Source organism: Stegastes partitus, unplaced genomic scaffold (assembly GCF_000690725.1).
Source record: "Stegastes partitus isolate 25-593 unplaced genomic scaffold, Stegastes_partitus-1.0.2 Scaffold803, whole genome shotgun sequence".
Taxonomy (NCBI): Eukaryota; Metazoa; Chordata; class Actinopteri; family Pomacentridae; genus Stegastes; species Stegastes partitus.
The window spans coordinates 74,283-93,801 of record NW_007578534.1 but is presented as its reverse complement, the minus strand read 5'-3'; the positions used below and the strand labels follow the sequence as shown (position 1 = coordinate 93,801).

At 42.9% G+C, this 19,519-nt stretch overlaps 1 protein-coding gene across 1 annotated transcript in view; it reads right to left on the bottom strand.

The window, feature by feature from the left end:
* Positions 1-7,318: 7,318 nt before the first annotated feature.
* Positions 7,319-19,519, bottom strand: part of nsmfa (NMDA receptor synaptonuclear signaling and neuronal migration factor a) — a 50,117-nt gene continuing 37,916 nt past the window's right edge. The window contains exons 8-14 of the mRNA XM_008292341.1: positions 18,108-18,191; positions 17,944-17,977; positions 17,039-17,109; positions 16,801-16,880; positions 15,019-15,121; positions 10,306-10,381; positions 7,319-7,710 (exon numbers count right to left, since the gene is read on the bottom strand). Coding sequence (XP_008290563.1) covers positions 7,613-7,710; positions 10,306-10,381; positions 15,019-15,121; positions 16,801-16,880; positions 17,039-17,109; positions 17,944-17,977; positions 18,108-18,191 — 546 coding nt within the window. The 3' untranslated portion in view covers positions 7,319-7,612. The remainder of the gene's footprint in view (positions 7,711-10,305; positions 10,382-15,018; positions 15,122-16,800; positions 16,881-17,038; positions 17,110-17,943; positions 17,978-18,107; positions 18,192-19,519) is intronic.

Below are 19,519 nucleotides of genomic sequence, written 5' to 3'. Positions count from 1 at the left end.
GGGAACATTTCTGCCTCGTATTACTTCTTAAATCAACAAACTGCAGACACGTCTTCTAGCCTGAGGACGTGTTTGTGGAGGAATGATGTTCGCACCGCTGCAGCTGCTGGACGCCGGGTGGAGCTTCCGTCCTGCTGCAGACAACCACGACTCACCTGAGCAAAGGTAAGTAGCGCTGCTTGCTGCTGTTGATAACACGATGTTTGTGCGTTTTGAGAAATCTGCGCTTGATGGCTGCAGTCAGGCATCACTGCAGGAGGTCTGAGCTGCTGCTGGTTTAGTTGGTGTTTGCTGATCTGCACTGAGCATAAGTGTGAATAATCATGTCTGAGTAGCATCACTGCTGAGTGTTATTGAAGTGGTTTAATGGCATCTTGTTGATTTGACAGCTACACATCCTGTCGTCTGTCTGTGATACTGTGAAACTAAACGAGGTCATTTGAGGTCAGAGGTGCAACTTCTTGTCACTTTGCTGCTCTTCATACCAGAATGTTTAAACTGCTGATCTGTGTTTTCAGCTCATATGCATGCACTGATCATCTGTTGTGGTATTTGTAGTGATTTAGTGATGCTCTGTGGAAACATGGAAACACATCCTGCAGTTCATCCGAGTTCAGCCTGAAGCCACGTTCATCACTTTGCTCACAGCTGAGCCCCAAATGACTCAACAGTTGCACTGAGGAGTGTGAAATCCTTTGTTTTTATTTTATTTTATTTATTTATTTTACAGAATCAGGCTAGAACCAAACTTATTTATCACAAATTTTCAAATAAGACGTTTAGAAAAATAGTCCTATCACAACCATAGGCTTAGATTTGGTCAATTTTTCTTAGAGAATCACTAATTAATATGTTGAAAAACTCTTGGGAAGTGGACAAAATATCTGGTTCTGCATTTTCTGGCTCTGATAAGTTCTGTCATTTTGCTGAGTTGACTTTTTTTTAAATGAACAGGTTTAAACTGACCCGTCCTCTTGCAGCTTGTGGCCTCAGGATGTGTGATGCAGCGTTGTTTTTAGACCTTTAAAGCCTCAGGAAAGCTGCCGAACTGCTAACAGGACATTTCCTCTGTCATGTTTGCCAGTGTTGTCAAAGAAGTGGACTTCAGGCCTGCAGCTTGTGGCCTCAGGATGTGTTTTTGGACCTTTAAAGACTCGGGAACGCTGCCGAACTGCTGACACAGGACATAACGTTTTCCTCTGTCATGTTGTCAAAGAAGTGGACTTACGGCCACTGGTGCCACTGTTCATTTAGGTTTCACATATGTTTAATTAAAAGAGGACTTTTCCAGCTGTTACCCTTCACTGTTGATTGGCTGCTGCTCTTGACGTGCATCCAATCAGATTGCGCTGTGGGCGGGACGTAGCGCACGACCACAGTGATGTCTACAGGTGAAGAGAGGCGGCAAATCTTTAAATTAATTTGTTGAATCGGCTAAAATAAACGGTGACACATATAGCTGTAATACTGCTCAGTATTGGCCAGGCTTCTAATTGGTCGACCCCATGATTTGAGAGATTTTGCTGATCGCATCTTAACGTGGTCGTTTGCACAGAGGTCAGAGGTGCAACTCTTTGATTAAAAATCAGTGTTTTGTCACTTTGCTGCTCTTCACACCAGAATATCTAAACTGCTGATCTGTGTTTTCAGCTCATATGCATGTACTGATCATCTGTTGATCTGCTCCTAGTCATATTTTTAGTGATATTTAATGTTATATTACATCCTCTTTGTCCACTCTGCAGCTCGTGGCCTCAGGATGTGTGGCACAGCGTTGTTTTTAGACCTTTAAAGCCTCAGGAAAGCTGCCGAACTGCCAACACAGGACACAACGTCTTCCTCTGTCATGTCTGCCAGTGTTGGCGGAGGGGAAAGAAGTGGACTTCAGGCCTGCAGATTGTGCTCCACAGATTGCAGCTCAGTACTGACTGATGTTTGAAAACTGCGCTTTGCATATCAGACTCGGCTCCGTTCCTCCATTCTAGCTCTAATAGAGGAGAGGAGAAGAGAGGGAGATGGAGGTGGGAAAGCGGCGCTCAGAAGGCAGAGTGCATGGAGATTAGGGATCCGAGGCGTTTCTGGGACAGCGAGATAGAGCACCTTAAAACTCCTTTACCAGCATCAGAGCTGCCTTATCTGCATTTTTTGCATAATAAGTTGCACCTAAGACCAAAATAATTCAGCGTTTGTGTTGTTTTTGTCTGCGTATTGTTCTCTGTGTGCTTCCACTGTGTTTCCGTGACTGAGCCTGAGCTGAGGAATGAATCTGTGGCTGTTTTCTCGCGTCCTCTTCCATCCACTTACACTGAGGCTTTGCATGAATCAGTCCTCTGCACAGGGATCAGTTTGCTGAGTGTGCTGTATAATGAACTTGTTTCTAAGCTGTGCATCTGACACGTGTGTTGACCTCTCGCTGACCACAGGCAGGAGGAAGAGGAATATTTAATACACAAGACGTCCCCACAGGGTTTCACACATACGCTGTAAAGTGCTTCAAGTAAATTCTGTTTCAGATGAATCTTATTTCTGCTTTGTTGGTGTCATATTAGTGTCATATTCCATAACCTTGAAATTACAGTTGGTCCCCTTTAAACTGGTGTTCTAATTCTGCTTTCCTGCTCCTTTAGCTCAGTTTTCTTCACATTGTTCTGCTGCAGCTCAACCGTCGCTTTTGTTTGAGAGAAAAGAAAAGCAGCACAGTAGCGACTAAATCAGGTTTTGTGTTTGGTTGAAGCAAATACTGGAAAAACTGCAAACTTCCAAGTTCCTGAAAATGAATTTGCAGCGTGAGAGGAATCAAATGATTTCAGTACATGAAACCAGTTGCATTATTTGTTAACTTCATATAAGGGCTGCAAGGTGGAGCGGTGGTTAGCACAGTCACCTCGCAGCTAGAAGGTCGCCAGTTCACGTCCCAGTGAGGACACCCGGGATCTTTCTGTGGAGTTTCCATGTTCTCCAGCTTCCTCCCACAAGGTCCAGAAACATGCTGAGGTTAATTGGTGATTCTAAATTGTCAGTTGGTGTGAATGTGAGTGTGCTTGGTTGTCTGTCTCTAAGTGTATAGACTGGTTACCTGTCCAGGTGAACCTGCCTTCACCCTGAGTCAGCTGGGATAGACTCCAGCCCCCCATGACCCTAATGAGGATTAAGGTGTAGAGATGATGGATGGATGGAGCTTCATATAAACTTAATTCCAATTCGTGTTACCAGTTGAAGCAAGACATTTTAGTTGGTCCAACTACTGTGGCAATGGCATCCAAGCTAACATCCCTGAGGAATAGTTTGATCAGAGAGTTTTGTCGACTAAAACTTTAACCACCTTGTGCATATTCTGAATTGAGACATGCCTGTATGTGGGGAGGTTCTCATTTCTTTTGTGAGGCTGCTTCAGCTAGAATGACCTTTTCAGCCCCCATGTCTCAAAGAAAAGTCTGGCAGTGTAGAAATTTTTGCAGTTTCATCTTCAGTCATGTGATGCACAGACGTAAGGAGGGAGTGATGGTAGAGTTTCCTCTGTTCATTCTAATAACTGAGGAGTGAGAGTCACTGTTATAATGAGAAATGAGATGGTCAGATGTCAGCAGGTTTTTTCATTGTTAGCATTTATTCAAGACTGAAACTTGCAATAAAATTAAAAACTTGAATTTAGAATTGCATAAATTCCAATACAAAATTTCGTCGAGGCGCTGCTGTTTATTAAGGTTTTACATGTGTTTAATTAAAAGAGAACTTTTCCAGCTTTTATCAGAGCACAATCTGATTGGCTGCTGCTCTTGACGTGCATCCAATCAGACTGCGCTGTGGGCGGGACGTAGCACGAGACCACATTGATGTCTACAGGTGAAGAGAGGCGGCAAATCTTTGAATTAATTTGTTGAACTGGTTAAAATAAACGGTGGCACAGACAACTATGAAATTGCTCATTACTGGCCAGGCTTCTAATTGGTCGTTCCGACGATTTCAGAGATTTTTCTGATCGTACCGATTGTGTTCTCCTTCCCAAAGTTGATGTGCTACACAGAAAAATCAAGCCACACCGTGCTCCTTTCTGTCAGATCCTTCAAATGAAATAAAAAGTCAAACAATGCAACACAGACCAGTAGACACATTTGCATCTTTAATTAGATTTCCGGTGATTTTTTTTTCCTTTTTGCTGAAGAAGAAGAAAACAGAAAGCTCTCTCAAACTCCTGAGTCAGAGTGCTCTTCACATCATGGTCAGTTCAGCCCAATAAATTCAAACAGGATGATAAATTAATCAGTAATTCCTCCATAGAGCAGACATGACATTTCTTATTTCCCGTGGCACCTTTTTGGACGGCGCAAAGCTTCGCTGCTTTGCTTTGAAATCACCAGCGTCCACGTTTCTGATCTGGAAAATCATACCCGGGGCGAAGTTCAGGGGGAAGAAAAACAAAAAAACAAAAAAACGTTCTATTAAAACCACAGCAGCTGTTTCAGGCGACTTCTTTGAGAATTTGGCAGCTTAATGCTTTTGCTGGAATTAAAATGGCTCAGTGAAACGACGGGTTGCGTAACTGTAGGATGCTTAAATCTGTAGTGAAAACATGTACTGCGTGACTCAGGCTGAGAGAGCACTTGTCTGTGCCAGACAAACTGTAGGCCAGCGTTGCAATGTCAGAGAGGGCAAATAAAAAAAAAAAAAACCAAAGTCCTGCTTGTAGAGAGATAGAGAGCACTCCAGTGAGATTAGTTGACTTTAACACACACACACACAAAAGAAAGTTCTGCACATAAATGCTCAAATATTAACACATCCACACAAATAATGACAAATGGAAAAGTGTTTACCGCTCCATGATGTTTGCTCGTGTGTGTGTTTGTGTGTGTTGTGCAGGGCTGGGACCGCACTAATCTAAAAAGCTCTCGCCGTTGCAAACTGTGAACTCTCTGCACCCCGAACGCTTAACGCCAACACTCAGCCCCTGTTGTGATATTACACTCTGCAGTGTGGCTGACATTCAGTCTGATCGACTGAGCAGCCATGTGTGGCGTGACTGACGCGCCGCGCCGCTCATAATCCCTTCATCAAGTAAATCACAAAAGCATTTTCCAATAATTTCTGCCTCCGATACGGCACTCAGGAAGCACAAACGCTCGATGCCGAGGTCTCGGCTTATTTCTGAGGTTGACGCTTTTCATGGGATCTGCTGTCGGTGGAGCCTTTTGTGGGAAACAACCCGAGAAATCGAACATTATTACTGAGATTTCTTTTTGCTTTTTGATAACTGAAATGTTTTCTGAAAGATAAAAATGCTGTTAAAGGGGAGTGCTGTGAGTTAGTGTTGAGATGCTTGAGAGATGGTTGAAAAGGTGAAAATAGTCCTTTTAAAAACACTACATTTCCCATAATGCAACTTGATCTACAGTGCTTAATGAATTTATTAGACCACCACCCAGCGTAAGGTTAATGCCACAGCTGCCCTAAATTAACAGCAATGGTGAGTTTTTATGTTTCTTTAATGGTTAATACACCAGTATGTGGAAGCTCTTTTACAAAAATACTATTTTAAATGCTAAAATATGATTATTATTGTTATCCACGATTTTTCAAATTTACTGCTTTCCAAAAAAAAAACCCTGAAAAAATATAAAAGCACATTATTATTTCTTGATTGAGATGCAAAATTCTAGTTATTTAGAACAGAAAAATGAATTTAAGTGGCTGATTAATTTCTGACTTCTCAGAGAAGCTCAGAGCCTCAAACTTGGGAATAAAAAAGAGAATTCATATTCCTCATTCCTGTTCAAAACGGTAAAACGTCGAGAGCTGAATTAAAGCACTTCATGATGCTGGATGCTCTATATGTAGATATATTGAGACATACAGGTGGCCAAATAAATTCATCAAACACTATCTTTCAAACTCACCCAAGAAAAACTGGACACTTCCTTCAAAACTCTTCCCCCAGAGCCACATACATGAAAAAGAAATCACATACCGCACGCTGACCTACATACGTGGTGTCTGTGGAGGGGCCCTTTAACTTAGTCCTGATTTATGGATTTCATAAAGTGTATTTTTGTCCCAGCCCTGTAGCATCCATGTGTAAATGTGTGGGCACCTCACCGCCTCTAATCCGTTCGCTCGGGTCACCCAGCGGCGCGACCAGTCTGGGACTCACTCGGTGCATATTTCTGGCCTGTTTTTTTTAACTAGCTGACACCTGGCAGGCGGAGCAGATAGCTGTTAACAGCTTAAACTCCTGGCAGATCTGTTTAATTCAGAGAGCTGCCGTCCTCAGACTGGATCACAGCCCAGCGAAGTGAGAGGTGGCGGCGGCGGCGGCGGCGGCAGGAGGGGGTAGAAGCTCGTTTGGCTGCCATTAAGTGAAGCCAAGAGTGTTTGGCAGAGAGTGAGAGCAGGCAGCGCTGTTGACGGGGGCCAGCTAAGTGGCCTGAAACTTCTGCAAAAAAAAGAAAAAAGAACGAGCAGGAGGGCTCAATAGGGGCAACTCCTACACTACAGGAGCATCTGGATGGCTGTTACATCCCTCTTGACATCATGAATCACACTAGACTGTCTTTGTGTGCGGACATATGTGACAGGAAGATAATTGCGGGGGATGATGGCGATAATTCTTTTTGCTTTCAGAAAGAGAAAATGCACACATCTGCATGTTTTCTTCATGTTTTTTTTTTGTTTTTTTAACATGGAAAACACTCGCGCACGCTCACACATAGTCAGCACATTGTACTTCTATTTTTTCCTCTTTTTTTGTCGTTCCTCAAACCCAAAAGACGCTCCATCTCCAGAGAGAGAGAGAATACATTCGTTCCAAGCGATGGCGATGAAGATTACAATATCTTGATAGGATAGACAAACAGATTAATTACTTCATGGCTAAAACCTGAGTTATTCCAAAGTATTTCCATATGAAACTGCACAACAATGCACATCAAAAATAAATGATGCATCATTAATCTCATACAGAGTATTATTTGCATGACTAAAGCTATGCTAATATATTCATGTGATATATACACACATCGACGTATGGGTTATTCATGGATGTCTCCGGGGGTCTGAGATTATCTGAGAGGTCCGGTGGAAACGCAGAACCACATTATGACAGGATGAGCGATTTTTTTTTTTTCCTTTTTTTTTGTTTTTTTCTGTCTTTCCGAAGCGCTTCAGAAAGTACGTCCTCGCAACAGAGGCGCGACTACGATGGTTTTTTACACATTTAAAATTTGGATTTTGCTTTCAGACTCAACAAGCGGACAGATACGGCGACTATGATGTAGATAGTCCATCTGTCTTCAGCTGGTTCCTCGTATTTTTTGTACTGTTTTGGCCGTTTTTTTTTCTTTTGTTGTTGTCGTTGTTAGTCCGTGACCTTCACTCTGGAAACGAGGAAGAGCAGAGGCACAGCGTCATTTTACTTCATCTTCAGCCTCTTTTTGTTCTGCTATTGCCTTTCCTCCTTCTTCCAGCCCTCTCCAGGATGAAAGCAGGTGTGACCGTTTTATATTGAGTTGAAGGGCCGAGCACTACAGTTGAGCAATGTTCAGTCACTGGATCAGCGCTAACAGGTTTCCTCGTGGCACTGGAGGGCTCCGCTGCGTCCGTCATCCCGCTGCCTTTGTCACAAAAAATCCTCATAGTCCAAGAGTTTGGAGTGTTGGCGTGTTTTCCAAAGGCGGTACAGGCGGAAGTCGAAGTACATCTCAATCATCTCTTTGCCTTAAAGGGTAGATGAGACGGGAAGGGTTTGAATTATACATGTGGGAAACACAATGCAACACATAGTACGACAACGGTAGTGTGTTTGAGTAGGAGGTTTTCTGATCCTCACTCAGAATGGGCCTTCAGGAGGTGAACACAGTTAGCATGATTTATCCAAGGACAGTAAATTCTCGTAGGTTGGTCGTAGCAGCTGCTTGAGTTTCTTGAAGACGTTTCATCACCTCTCATCCAAGAGGCTTCATCAGGTCTGACTGACTAGTTGGGAGTTCCAGATACAGTCGTGACTCGATAATCCGACCCTTAATAATCCGAAAACCTTGTTATCTGACAGGAAAAATGAACGGAACCCATAAAAAAACAGCCTTAGCATACCGACAGCCTTGGATTCTGACTCCGACGTGACATTTTACATCACAAATAAGGATAACGGCGTATTATCTGACTGAACAATCTGACAGGTTGATGTTAACCGATGGGAATGAGCACAAGCACAATGGTCAATCAGATGTGAAATCCAGCGATGTGAAGTGTTCTAACAATACACTAGTTATTATAGCAACTAATGAGCCTTCCAGCTTCAAGCCCTCCTTTTATCTCGACCTCCGTTTCGACAATCCGACAGCCTTGCTATCCGACATAGAAGAAGGTTTTACATTTAGCGTCAGATTATCGAGTCACGACTCTTTAGGAGCCATTAACACTTGAGTTTCGGGTTCAATTGGGGGGTTTGTTGCTCCTCCACCTCATCCCAACTAGTCAGTCAGAAGTGATGAAGCCTCTTGGATGAGAGACGTCTTCAAGAAACTCAAGCGAATCCAGTTGCTACGACCAAACTACGAGAATAACCATAACCTGGATGACTGAGAATCTTCACAGACATGTACAGTAAAGAGTCTGTTCCTTGACAAAAACCTATGTCTGGTGTTTCTTAACAGTTTCATAAAAACATCTAAAGTGAATCTAAAGAAATTCGTGATTCTTATCATTTGGGCTTCTTTGGCGTCCTTGGTTGGCCCCAAAAATTAATCTATGGAGGGAAAGACCATCTATTCTCTATATTGTATGAAGGATGTTGAACCAATCAGGTTGTATTTGTGCTTTATACAAAAACCTGAGAAGGAAAGTGGAGCCGGCCTATAGGAGGTTTAAAGGTGAGAGAAGTAATGTCCTGTCCTTTTAGCAAACAGTCTTTTGAACCTGACAAAGGCTGTAGATTGAATTTCGGTTGATCCTAATTGCATTTTACTTCCTTAAATTCAGCCCAGTATTTTCTGAACCAGACAGGATGGTGTTTGCCTGATATGATTTATGTCCAGTGTAAATAAATGCGCCCTTGGTGTCGGTGAGCTGACATGTGGCAGGTCTGACTAACAGACATGGGATCCTTTTATCAAGTGCAGCCATGATCTCTCTTGAACTTTGCCTCCTCGTGGTTTTGTTTTCCATTACTAACAGAATACTTTAATCATAGTTTATTTACCACAGCGTTTTTTTTTTTTTTTCCTTCATAAACTCCAAGGCTACTCCATCGATTTTACCGTTCAGTGTTTGTTGCCTTTGAAAAATAGCTGTTTTTAATGTCTGCGGCGTTCGGAGTACCTTTCCAGGGTTTGAAAAACATAACCCTGACGACAACATCAGGTTTATCTTGGCTTGAGCTTGAGACTTTATATATTAAATAGAAATCCTGTTTTACAAACCTGAGGTGTGGGTTGTCAGAGAAGTGGGCTTTTAGGAGGCAGGAGAGGTCTAATGAAAGATGCTATCAGTGTTTTTTGGAGCTTGACTCATATAAACAAAGACTCACAATATCGCAGCCTCTGCTGCTTCAATTTTGGACATTATTTTCCTGATCTGCCTCCTGGGAGTCTTACACCCTTGTTGCTTGGTGTAAATATCGCGGAAAGTGAGATTTTTCTTGTTTTTCAGAGGTTTTTGCAGAATCCTCCAACGTCGACGCTCTCGTTAAACGCCGTGAGATCCGTGTGTGTGATTTGTGTTTGAGGAGTCTTTCACTGCACCCGTGTTGACCCGCGCAAATGGGTTCTTCATTTATTTTACTGCGAGCGTCTATTTAATGTGCGATTTGTAAATAATCAGGGGTGCAGAGGTTGCTGTCTTTTTGATGGAGAGGTAAAAGGAGGTGTTGTTAGTGGTTCACAAAGGAGGTGAGAGAGAGAGTCTAAAGAAAAAAGGGGAGAGCCTGGATCTGCTCGTAACAGAAAGTTCCTGAAATGAGAACAGGCTTTCATCACACAGACTTATTGTGCTGAATAGAAAGTACTGGACGTCCTTTTCTCCCACCTGTGGCTACAAAAGGAGAAGTGTGAGGAGGTAACTATATTCTCCTGTGGGTTTGGAGGTCGTGCACAAGCTGAAGTATGAGACCTGAAACACGTGGATCTGTTGCATTAATATAATATAACATCGGTCAAATAGTGCAGCAATAAACAGATTTATGAACAGCTGCTTGTGTAAACTCCTCTTCCAGTCGTCAGCTGGCACGCATCTGCATATGAAGCGGCTGTGATGCACGCGTGTTCGTCTGAATCATCGCGTGTTCGAGCCGCTGCATGTTTTGTTTGGACCCACCTTGCGCAGACAGCTCCAGCGGTGACTCGAACTCGACAGAATAAGGCCTCATCAGATTCTTCAGTTTCTGGAACAGCTGTTGGGCCGAGATAAGAAAGCAAAACACCAATTAATCCTACTTCACTTGGATGCGCTCCCAGCAGGAGAGTCGGCGTTGTCAGACACAAAACGCACACAAACATAGAAACGGCACGAAAAAGGGGGACGGCGCTGAATCCGGTTTCGTTGCTGCCGAAGAGGCACGTTTTTCCGTAACGAGGAGGGCAGGAGACGCTGCAAAGGTGTGCTTTTTTTTTTTTTTAATTTACATGACCTCATTTTCTTTTTATGAATCAGCATCATAAAAGACCCTCGTGTTCCTTTTTAAGAGCCTTCATTACAGTAAAAACAGTGAACTGATCAGTGGATTAGAAGGAAAAAAATCACATATCGATGGGTCAATTACAGGAGTCTGATTTAGTGGGAGGAGGAACGCTGTCGGTTTGTCTGTTCCCAATCAAATCATCCTTTTCTTTGATTATTCCATCAATCAGAAGAAATAATTAATGCAGCAATCAACAGCGAACGCAATCATTGGCCGCCGCTCTAATGATCTCATGACAGTTTAACGTGAGGAGCAGAGAAGTTTTCGGTTTTTCAGCCTCCGCCGATAGTTTCTTGCTTCACTGACGCACTGCTGCCCACACACAACAAGTGAAGCTCACTGTTTTCTCACTCGAAATAAAGAATCTCCCATGCCAAAGGAATCAAAGGCAAAATAATGCCCTTGTTTTTTCTCTCCTCACGACGCTAAAATGACGACGGTAGAGGAAAAAAGCAACTTTCATTAACTCGTGTTTGCGGTCCTTTGGAAAAAGATGAAAGAAGATGGCTCCATGTCAGACGTGGAGGCGAGAACGTTTGGGGAGACGCAGGCGTCGCGACTTGTCTGTAGTACAGCGAGCGCTGGAGGCAAATGACAAATCTTAAATAATGTGCTGCATGTCGGGTGGTTTTCTGTCGGTCCTGGGTGGCTCCTCGCAAGCTGTCGATGGCTGTTGTTGCCAAGATATTACAAGATGCAGATTTTGTGCTGACAAATCCAAAACACGGTGTGAGAATCTCCGGATGGCTGACATGGTTTAAAAAACTGGGTCACACCGTCTCTCTGACCTGCTCACCTACTCTTCTAAAACAACTATTACATTTTTCCGAAATCCCAAAATGTGACCTTTAACAGCAAAATACATTACAATAAATCTGGCTGAGAACCAAAGGCAGCATCACAAAGAGAGAAAGAGAGAGAGAGATCAGCTTGTGTTGTTCTACTGAGATCCAGTTGATATTTACTGTATTACTAAGCCTAAATACCTACTGTGGAGACCAGAACTTAGGTTCCTCCTTGACATTAGTCTCTTTTCAAATCTGGAGTCAGAAACCTAAAGCTTGATGTGTGCTTTAGTTGTTTGAATCGTGTTCATGTCAATACTTGTGTTTGCTTTGTGCTGTTGGGAGGCAGCAGTAGGGGAATTAGAATTTGGTGTTTACAAGTAGACTGAAGCAGGATTAGGGATACTGATGAGGGGCAAGGCAGAAGACGAGGAACATGCATGTCAGAAAATGTGTTGTACATCAGCTCTCGTAGGGCTACAAGGTGTCTCGGTGGTTAGCACCGTCGCCTCGCAGCTAGAAGGTCGCCGGTTTGCGTCCTGGTGAGGACACCCGGGATCTTTCTGTGTGGAGTCTCCATGTTCTCCCCGTGCAGCGTGGGTTCTCTCCGGGTTCTTCCTCCCACAAACATGCTGAGGTTAATTGGTGATTGTAAATTGTCCGTAGGTGTGAATGTGAGTGTGCTTGGTTGTCTGTCTCTAAGTGTAGCCCTGTGATAGACTGGTTACCTGTCCAGGTGAACCTGCCTTCACCCTGAGTCAGCTGGGATAGACTCCAGCCCCCCATGACCCGAGTGAGGATTATGCGGTGTAGAGATAATGGATGTCTGGTGGTTCTGTAGTTTAGCTAGCAACCTGAGGCTCATGCAAGGGAGGTAAGTGTCAGATTTCCTGGATTAATGAAGCTGGTGTGACTGTTTTTTGTGGACATTTGTTTCCATCATCTGGACTAAAGTCAACTACAGTGAACAAGTTGCTTCATCATGTAGGGAAAACAAAGGTTGATGCTATTATGCAACTAAGTGTAAATGCAACTACTTCAGCTAGACGTGAATAAAAAGTTGATCACAAAAAAACAAAAAAACAAATTGCATCCCTGTGCATGATCCGAAGTAAACTTTGGATAACGTTGGCAGGTGGGAGTGATGTCTGCTGTTTACTTGTGATATGATGTGTTAAGGAAGCTACAAGAATAATAAGTAAAAGGTTAGTCATCACCCAGTGGCTAAATGTATGCAGACCTTCATGAAGAAGGAGTCTTGTCTGAAAGATCTTTGCCGGCCTACACAGAGGCTTAACTCACCTTGAGGATAAATTGGAAGATTGACCAACATCAGCCTCACTAACATATGAGCAAATCTCTGCACCACAGAGCACAGCATATAAACTATAATGGTGTCCACATACTTTTGGCATCTCAGTAAAGGAGATGTTTTTGTTGGTCAAAATGAAACAACAATGTCAAGGTAGAAAAAAAAAAAAGTCCTCTGCGTATCGCCGAGCAAAACTGATCAATTGTCTGACTGCGCTGTTACAGAGGCTTCAGTAGATGACTCCCCCTTGTAAAAAAAAAAAATCATTTTGGGATCTTGGAACTGAACCAAACCCTTGAAAGAAGAGCAATGCGCCAGTTTTGTTGCTTTGGATTCAGATTCACACGCTCCTGTGTGTGTCGGGGTGGAGTTATCACTGATGTGCAGTCTGTTCTGCAGACTGTCCATCAACCCCGGAGAGATCCACTTTATGTAACAAAGCGTTTTTGGCAGACATGACTGGAACAGACAGTTAGGTCAAACAAACACCACTGGCTATGGTGTCTGTGGCAGCGTCGAGTGCCAGCTCGTTTGTGTGGTTTTTTTGATTTTTCTCTTCTTTCATGTTCGTGCGTATGTGGTTGTGTGCCTTTTTCGCTATTTGCTCAGATCGGGTAGAGAGAGGTGCAGCGTCGCTCGGCGTGTGAGCTCGTCGGTTATATCCAGTAACATTACTCAGAATAATAGTTACACAGGTGGAGGAGGAGATGGGGGGAAACCAAGAAAGCCAGCGTGGTGATTATCAGGGATGGAAGCAGACGGAAGCAGAGGGCAACAAACAGGGACATGAAATGAAGACAAAACTGGACAGAGGAAGAGACGACAACTCAAATCACAAAGCAGATTTTGCACATTATGAGTTAAGGTGAAGTTATGCATCGTCATACAGTGTGTGTCTGTGATCATATTTCATAGGCTGGTTACCTGGACATCAGTGTTGGCTCGCCTGCTTTTGACTAAGAGGCTGCATAAACACTGCATTTCACGGGCAGCAGAATAACATGGACCCAGCCTCTCCTGATTACTGAAATTAGTCTGTCACTATAAAACTGATGAAGGGCTATCTCACAAGAACACACTGGGCTCGTTTTCTTCAGCTGTCATTGTGCCGTAAATAATACCAACTGCTATGGAAATCTTATAGGAGCAAACTCACATGGCATCGCTCTTGCGGTCTCTATGTTATTCTTATGGAATCTGTTAAGTGACATGATGTGATCATATCATACAGAAGTGTTCACCACCTCCCCAACGAGTATGCTCGGGTCTGTATGACGTAAATGTCTGGGTCCACAAAACTCCTCAGTGGCAACTACGCTACAACAGCTACGGTACACAACTTCTGCAAATGCATGGAACAGAGTCCACCAACTATGCATCTGTGGCGTCCGTGGCTTAGAGCCGATGTTTGTCTGTATCTGCGAGTACACAAGGGTTCACTGGGGTCCAAGTGGCGTCAATTTCGCCATCTGCCCGAGTCAACGAGCGTCCATGCAAACTCCTCTGCAGACGTCTGCGTGCAGCCAAAAATTTGCGTCACAGCAGTAAACGGGTTAGACGCCACTCGACTGTATGAAACGTGACCTCCGAGTGGACCAGGACGTAGTTTCATAACGACTTCAGCAGCAGAGGCTTCCCACCAGCTCAGGGCTGTTTGAGTGACGGGAACCGTTGATGCAAGATTTCAGACTGTGGTCACGTTAGACAGTTCCACAGCCGACCTAACAGCTCGCACGGTGTCAAGCCGAAAGCACGCTTGTCAATCACGCCGGCTTGCTGGGCGTCTTTGTACCGCGCTGACATTTTGTTCTGGGGGATTTTTTTGCATCATTTCATCGCAAGAGTTGTTAAAAAGCTGGAAATAAAGTCCTCCAAGGTGACTAGTGTACTGATAATCAGCCAGTTTGTTCGCAACTGTCTGCAAACCGGTTTTAAAGTGGTTTATATTCCAACAGAGGAAGGTTAAATAAAAGTGGATGGTGGCACGCAGCTAATATGCGGCAACAGCTTCCACCACTCGGCAGCTCTCTGTTCCCTCAGCACAGCGAAGACCGTTGTTCAATAGCACAAATTTGCATGTTCACCTTTTTGTGAAACATTCGCCAAACAAGCACATGCACCAATCTATTGACATGAATTCATTTTTCCATTGAAGTGTGTCATGAAATGCTGCTGTGACCAGACTTTAGTGATGCATTTAAACTGTTCAAGATGTTTTTTTGTTCTTGTGTGGTGCATTAGTGTCTAAATACCTTCTCTCCATTGGGGTTGCCCAGGACATAGCATCCCATTATGTGGATCAGGTTTGGTTCCGGGTTGACTTTACTCATGAAGCGACTGAGTCTCTTCCAGAATCTGAACAAAGACAAAGGCTACGGTTACACGAGGCAACGTTTTGTTTCTCTGCAGAGTGTGATCAGGCGGATTAAAAGTTTCCATGAAATTAAATACACCAGAGGAAAGTAAAATGACCCCGTCCTGTTTACATGCGCCGCATTAAGCATTCAGAAGAGTTGAGTCAACACCGGACACACATACACGCGTCCTTTCATTGGTTTCCTGCTGCGGCTCGCGACAGAATACACTTTCTGCCGGGCTTATGAAACCGAGAGCGAGCCTCGGGTCGGTAAATGTCACCTATTCAAACACGGTCCACCCCCCCAGAGAGATGCGCATCACTCAGAATAGTCATAGATAGCATTCATAAATGACAAATTCACAGAGAGCGGTGCATGTTCCCAGTGGAACATCTCTGATTTAATCAGCGTTCACAGAAAGAGTAGCCTATTAATATCCTGTAAACAGAGCGAGGGGCATTTACAGGACAAATTACTGTCAGGAACTGTGACCCTTTGAAATGCACGATGAAAAGGTTAAATCCAGCACTTTAACATGAAATTAACATTTATTTGGGAATGTCAAATGTGAAACTTTTCTTTTTCACTTTCATGCCTCCCAGGAGTCATGGTGGGAGTCATCTGTCTATAAAGAGCAGGTTTCTGCTTGTTTTTATGCTTGTTTTCTATATTTACTGTGTTTAAGAACCTGTTAACAGCCACTAGGACACCAGCAGCCCAGTTAAGCTTGTTCAAAGTGGCTCAGCATTGCTCAGTGAGATATAAATGTTGACTTAGATATGCTACACATGGGTAGATTGGTTAAATTCTGCACCTTTCAATGCTTCAGTTCATTTTACAGAAAGCCCCTATAGCTCCCTGTAAAGTTAGACCAAGAAGATGGCATGTGATGATTGTTTAAATATGACTTACTGAAGACAAAGGAAGGGAAAAACTTTTTAGCCATGTTTGATTTGACTATTGTATTCAGGCAGGGATGGAAAAAAATACTGTAAAGTAATAGAAAATAACCACATTTTGATAAAATTGTGATGTTCCATGATTAAAATACATTTTCTAGCCTTAATTTGACACGACATTGAGTGTATTTTAGGCTTTTTGATAATTAGTGAAGTATATTAACATGTTTAAAGGCAATGAAAGTCTCACAGACAACATTTTTGTCATGAAAACTTGAACCAGTAATTCACTAATTCTATCTAATTAGAAAATATATAATTACAGCAATAAACTTGGATTCACCGTTTTTATGTTTTAATTAAAATGGACATATTTCTAAAATTCTGATAAATATGTGGATATATTTTAAGTCATTGGACATGAAATACATCAGTTTTATTATTTTTTTAAACTGGAAATTTTATGGCTGCAAATTCAGTCTTTTTTGTGATTTTTATTCATACTTTCGGTTGAGTTAAATACAGAAAAAAATTTGTAAAATTGCAGCTTTTTGTTGTTGTTTTTTTCAGTGCATGTTCAACAAGCAAATTTTCGAAAATTAGAGGATGGTGCCTTTTGAAATTCAGTCTCATACATTTATTTTATCACTACAGCTCTTTAGTTTTGAGCTCTGCTGTTTAGGTAGGCCAATTTGGCAAAATGTCTGTCATGTATTTAAACTAAATGTGGCTATGTAACAACATTCATGAAACAGAGAAGGACCCAGAAGTCTCTTACTGGCTCATGTCCTCCTCCTTCTCCACCTTAGCGAAGGTCGCCACTTTGTTCTTCAGTAAATACAGATGACCGGGGCCTCCCTAACAAACGCACAACAGAATAAAATACATCACAAATGTTACTGTGCATGCACTCGCGGTCATTGCGCAGCGCAGTGTGAAGGTTAACCAGTAAAACAAACAGTTCAACAAGGAACATGCCGTTACTTCTCCGTCTTCATCTCCTCCTTGTTCCTCACCTGACAAAAGATGAGCATCCTCCAGAACTTGCTTCCTCTCCTGTAAGCCGTGAGCTTCTTCTCTATTTCCTCTGTGACAGAAGAGAGGGTGGGATTGATGTGAGCGACGGGCGCCGCGAGAAGGCGAAAGGAAAACGAGGAGACGAGTAACAATACCGAGAGAAAGCGAGAACACAAAGGCAATCTCTGGAGGCTGAGTTCATGTCCAGGTGTAATATTAAGGAAGCAGGTAGAAGATGTAATTTAAACTGAACTCAGCGGGACCAGCCGGTAAAATAAAACTGATCAATGAAAGACGGTCAAATCTGAAATCTGTTCATAAATGTATTCACTGGCATCCTTTGAGCTCCTCTGTGAAGCTTTTTTTTTTTCATCCAGAGTTCATTATTATGTAGAAATCCCAGGAGACCATTTACTCTAAATGTCTCTATTATGAGCAACGTTTTCCGAATGCAGGAACCAATTTTAAAAACAGTAGTTAATCATTTTGCAGGATGTTAACCGGTTGCAAATGAACAGACAATATTGGGGATTTGTTGCCGGTGAGGTTTATCCTCTGGCTGTTTTCTTGACCTTTAACTCCCACGGTGTCAGAGTTCGAGCCCTCCTCGGGGCAAAACGCTGCTCAGTCGAGGCTCGAGACTAAAGGTGACGGAGTTTATTTCCAGGGGAAGGAACTGCTGCCACCTTTAAACCTGACTATGTAATTACTGATCATTTTTTTGTTTTTTTAAATTTGTTTTCTTAATGAAGTTCCTCAAAATCTTTGCACAAGTCCCATTTTACACATGATATTTACACTTCTAACTATAGTTTTTTGTATGTAAATCATTGTGATGCTAATAAAGAACGACAATATTCTAAAAAAAAGTCAATACAAACACACAATCCACAGAAACACTCACCAAGAATATCATCAAAAGTTGCGTGTTCGTGGTCCTGAGGAAAAAAAAACATTCACAAATATGATTAAAAGTTTCAGAAAATCCAGCACGAAGACAGAAAAATGCGTCTTAATCAGGCTGCAGCTTATTCGTGTCTGTCTGTGCAGCGTGTTTGAGTCACTCACATAGAGGATGGGGATGATGGAAGGGTCATCCCTGCGGATTATGGTGGGAACGTACTCCGCCTTGGGGACCTTGGAGGAGATCAGCTGAAGGTGAAGCAGGAGAGGAAATATTTGTTAGGCTGGATGTAAGAGACGGAGGCAGGAAGAAGATGGGAGAAAGTGGAGCAGAGAGGGAAAAGAAAAGACGATTTTAAAGTTAAAAATGAGACGAGAAGAAGGTGGAAAATGCTCTTATCACACTCTCAGGCTTTCATTGGCGCGTACAGCTCTATATAATATTCCCAGTGCTGCGAGAGAGAATACCTCAGATGTATTTCAGGTGGTGAAATGCAGCTCATCTTGGTGATAAAGGAAGGCTTTTTGAGCTCAGAAAAAGTCGTTTTTCATCCCTGATTTACTAAGTAAGGGAATGAATTTGGATTATTTCTTTGGCAATTTTGACGTACGGTCGCGACACTAAATGTAAAACCTTCTTTTATGTCGGATTGTCAAGACGGAGGTTGAGATACAAGGAGGGCTTGATGATTGAAGGGTCATTAGTTGTTAATATTTATAGTTGTAATAATAACTAGTGTATTGTTAGAACTCTACACATCGCTGGATTTCAGCCTAACTGACCGGTTGCTTGTGCACAGGCCTGTCAGTTGACATCAAAGGTAAATACCTTCAGACAGCAGCTGAAGTGACCCAAATCCGATTTTTTTTTTTTTGCCCCTATGTGACCTTTTCTGGTCTTTTCATGACAGTCTGAACAACACAGGTCCAATTAATGATGAATATCTGAATATTCGGAGCAGTCGGAGGGACGACTTCCACCCCGGGGCAGCGCTCTGACGGGGTGGAAGTGTCCAGAACACACAGGCAGTACTTGGCTGCTGATGCTAGTTTAGTTAGCGCTCACACTTCTGTTTCCACCATCAGTGGCGGTGGGGGAGTGGCAGATACGCTCCACCATATATACATATATCATAAAGGCTAGATGTCTTAAGGTGGCGTTTCGAATGGGATCACCCTTCGGCCATCTTGATACGGGGAAGCTCTCTGGCGGAACCTGTGGTACATGAAGGAAGGTGAGTGATCTGCACAAATGTAAATACTCTAAAATACAAATTGTTGCTGGCTGTGAGAGTGTAACATAATTATCCATAAGTGCAGCGTTATAACTACACCTCTGACGTTTAGAACAAACCAAACCGTTTGAAAATCGGTAGAAAATTGAGCAAGTTATGGTTGTTTAAAAAGTACACGCACCACTACAACACAATGTTATGGGTGAGCGAGCGCACCGTACCAAGATGGCCGCCAGTGTGGCCGTGCGATTCCATTGGCCAACAGCGCAGACGAGATATCCAGCCTTTATTATATATATCTATGCGCTCCACTGTTACCATCCATGTTTACTTCCGTAAACA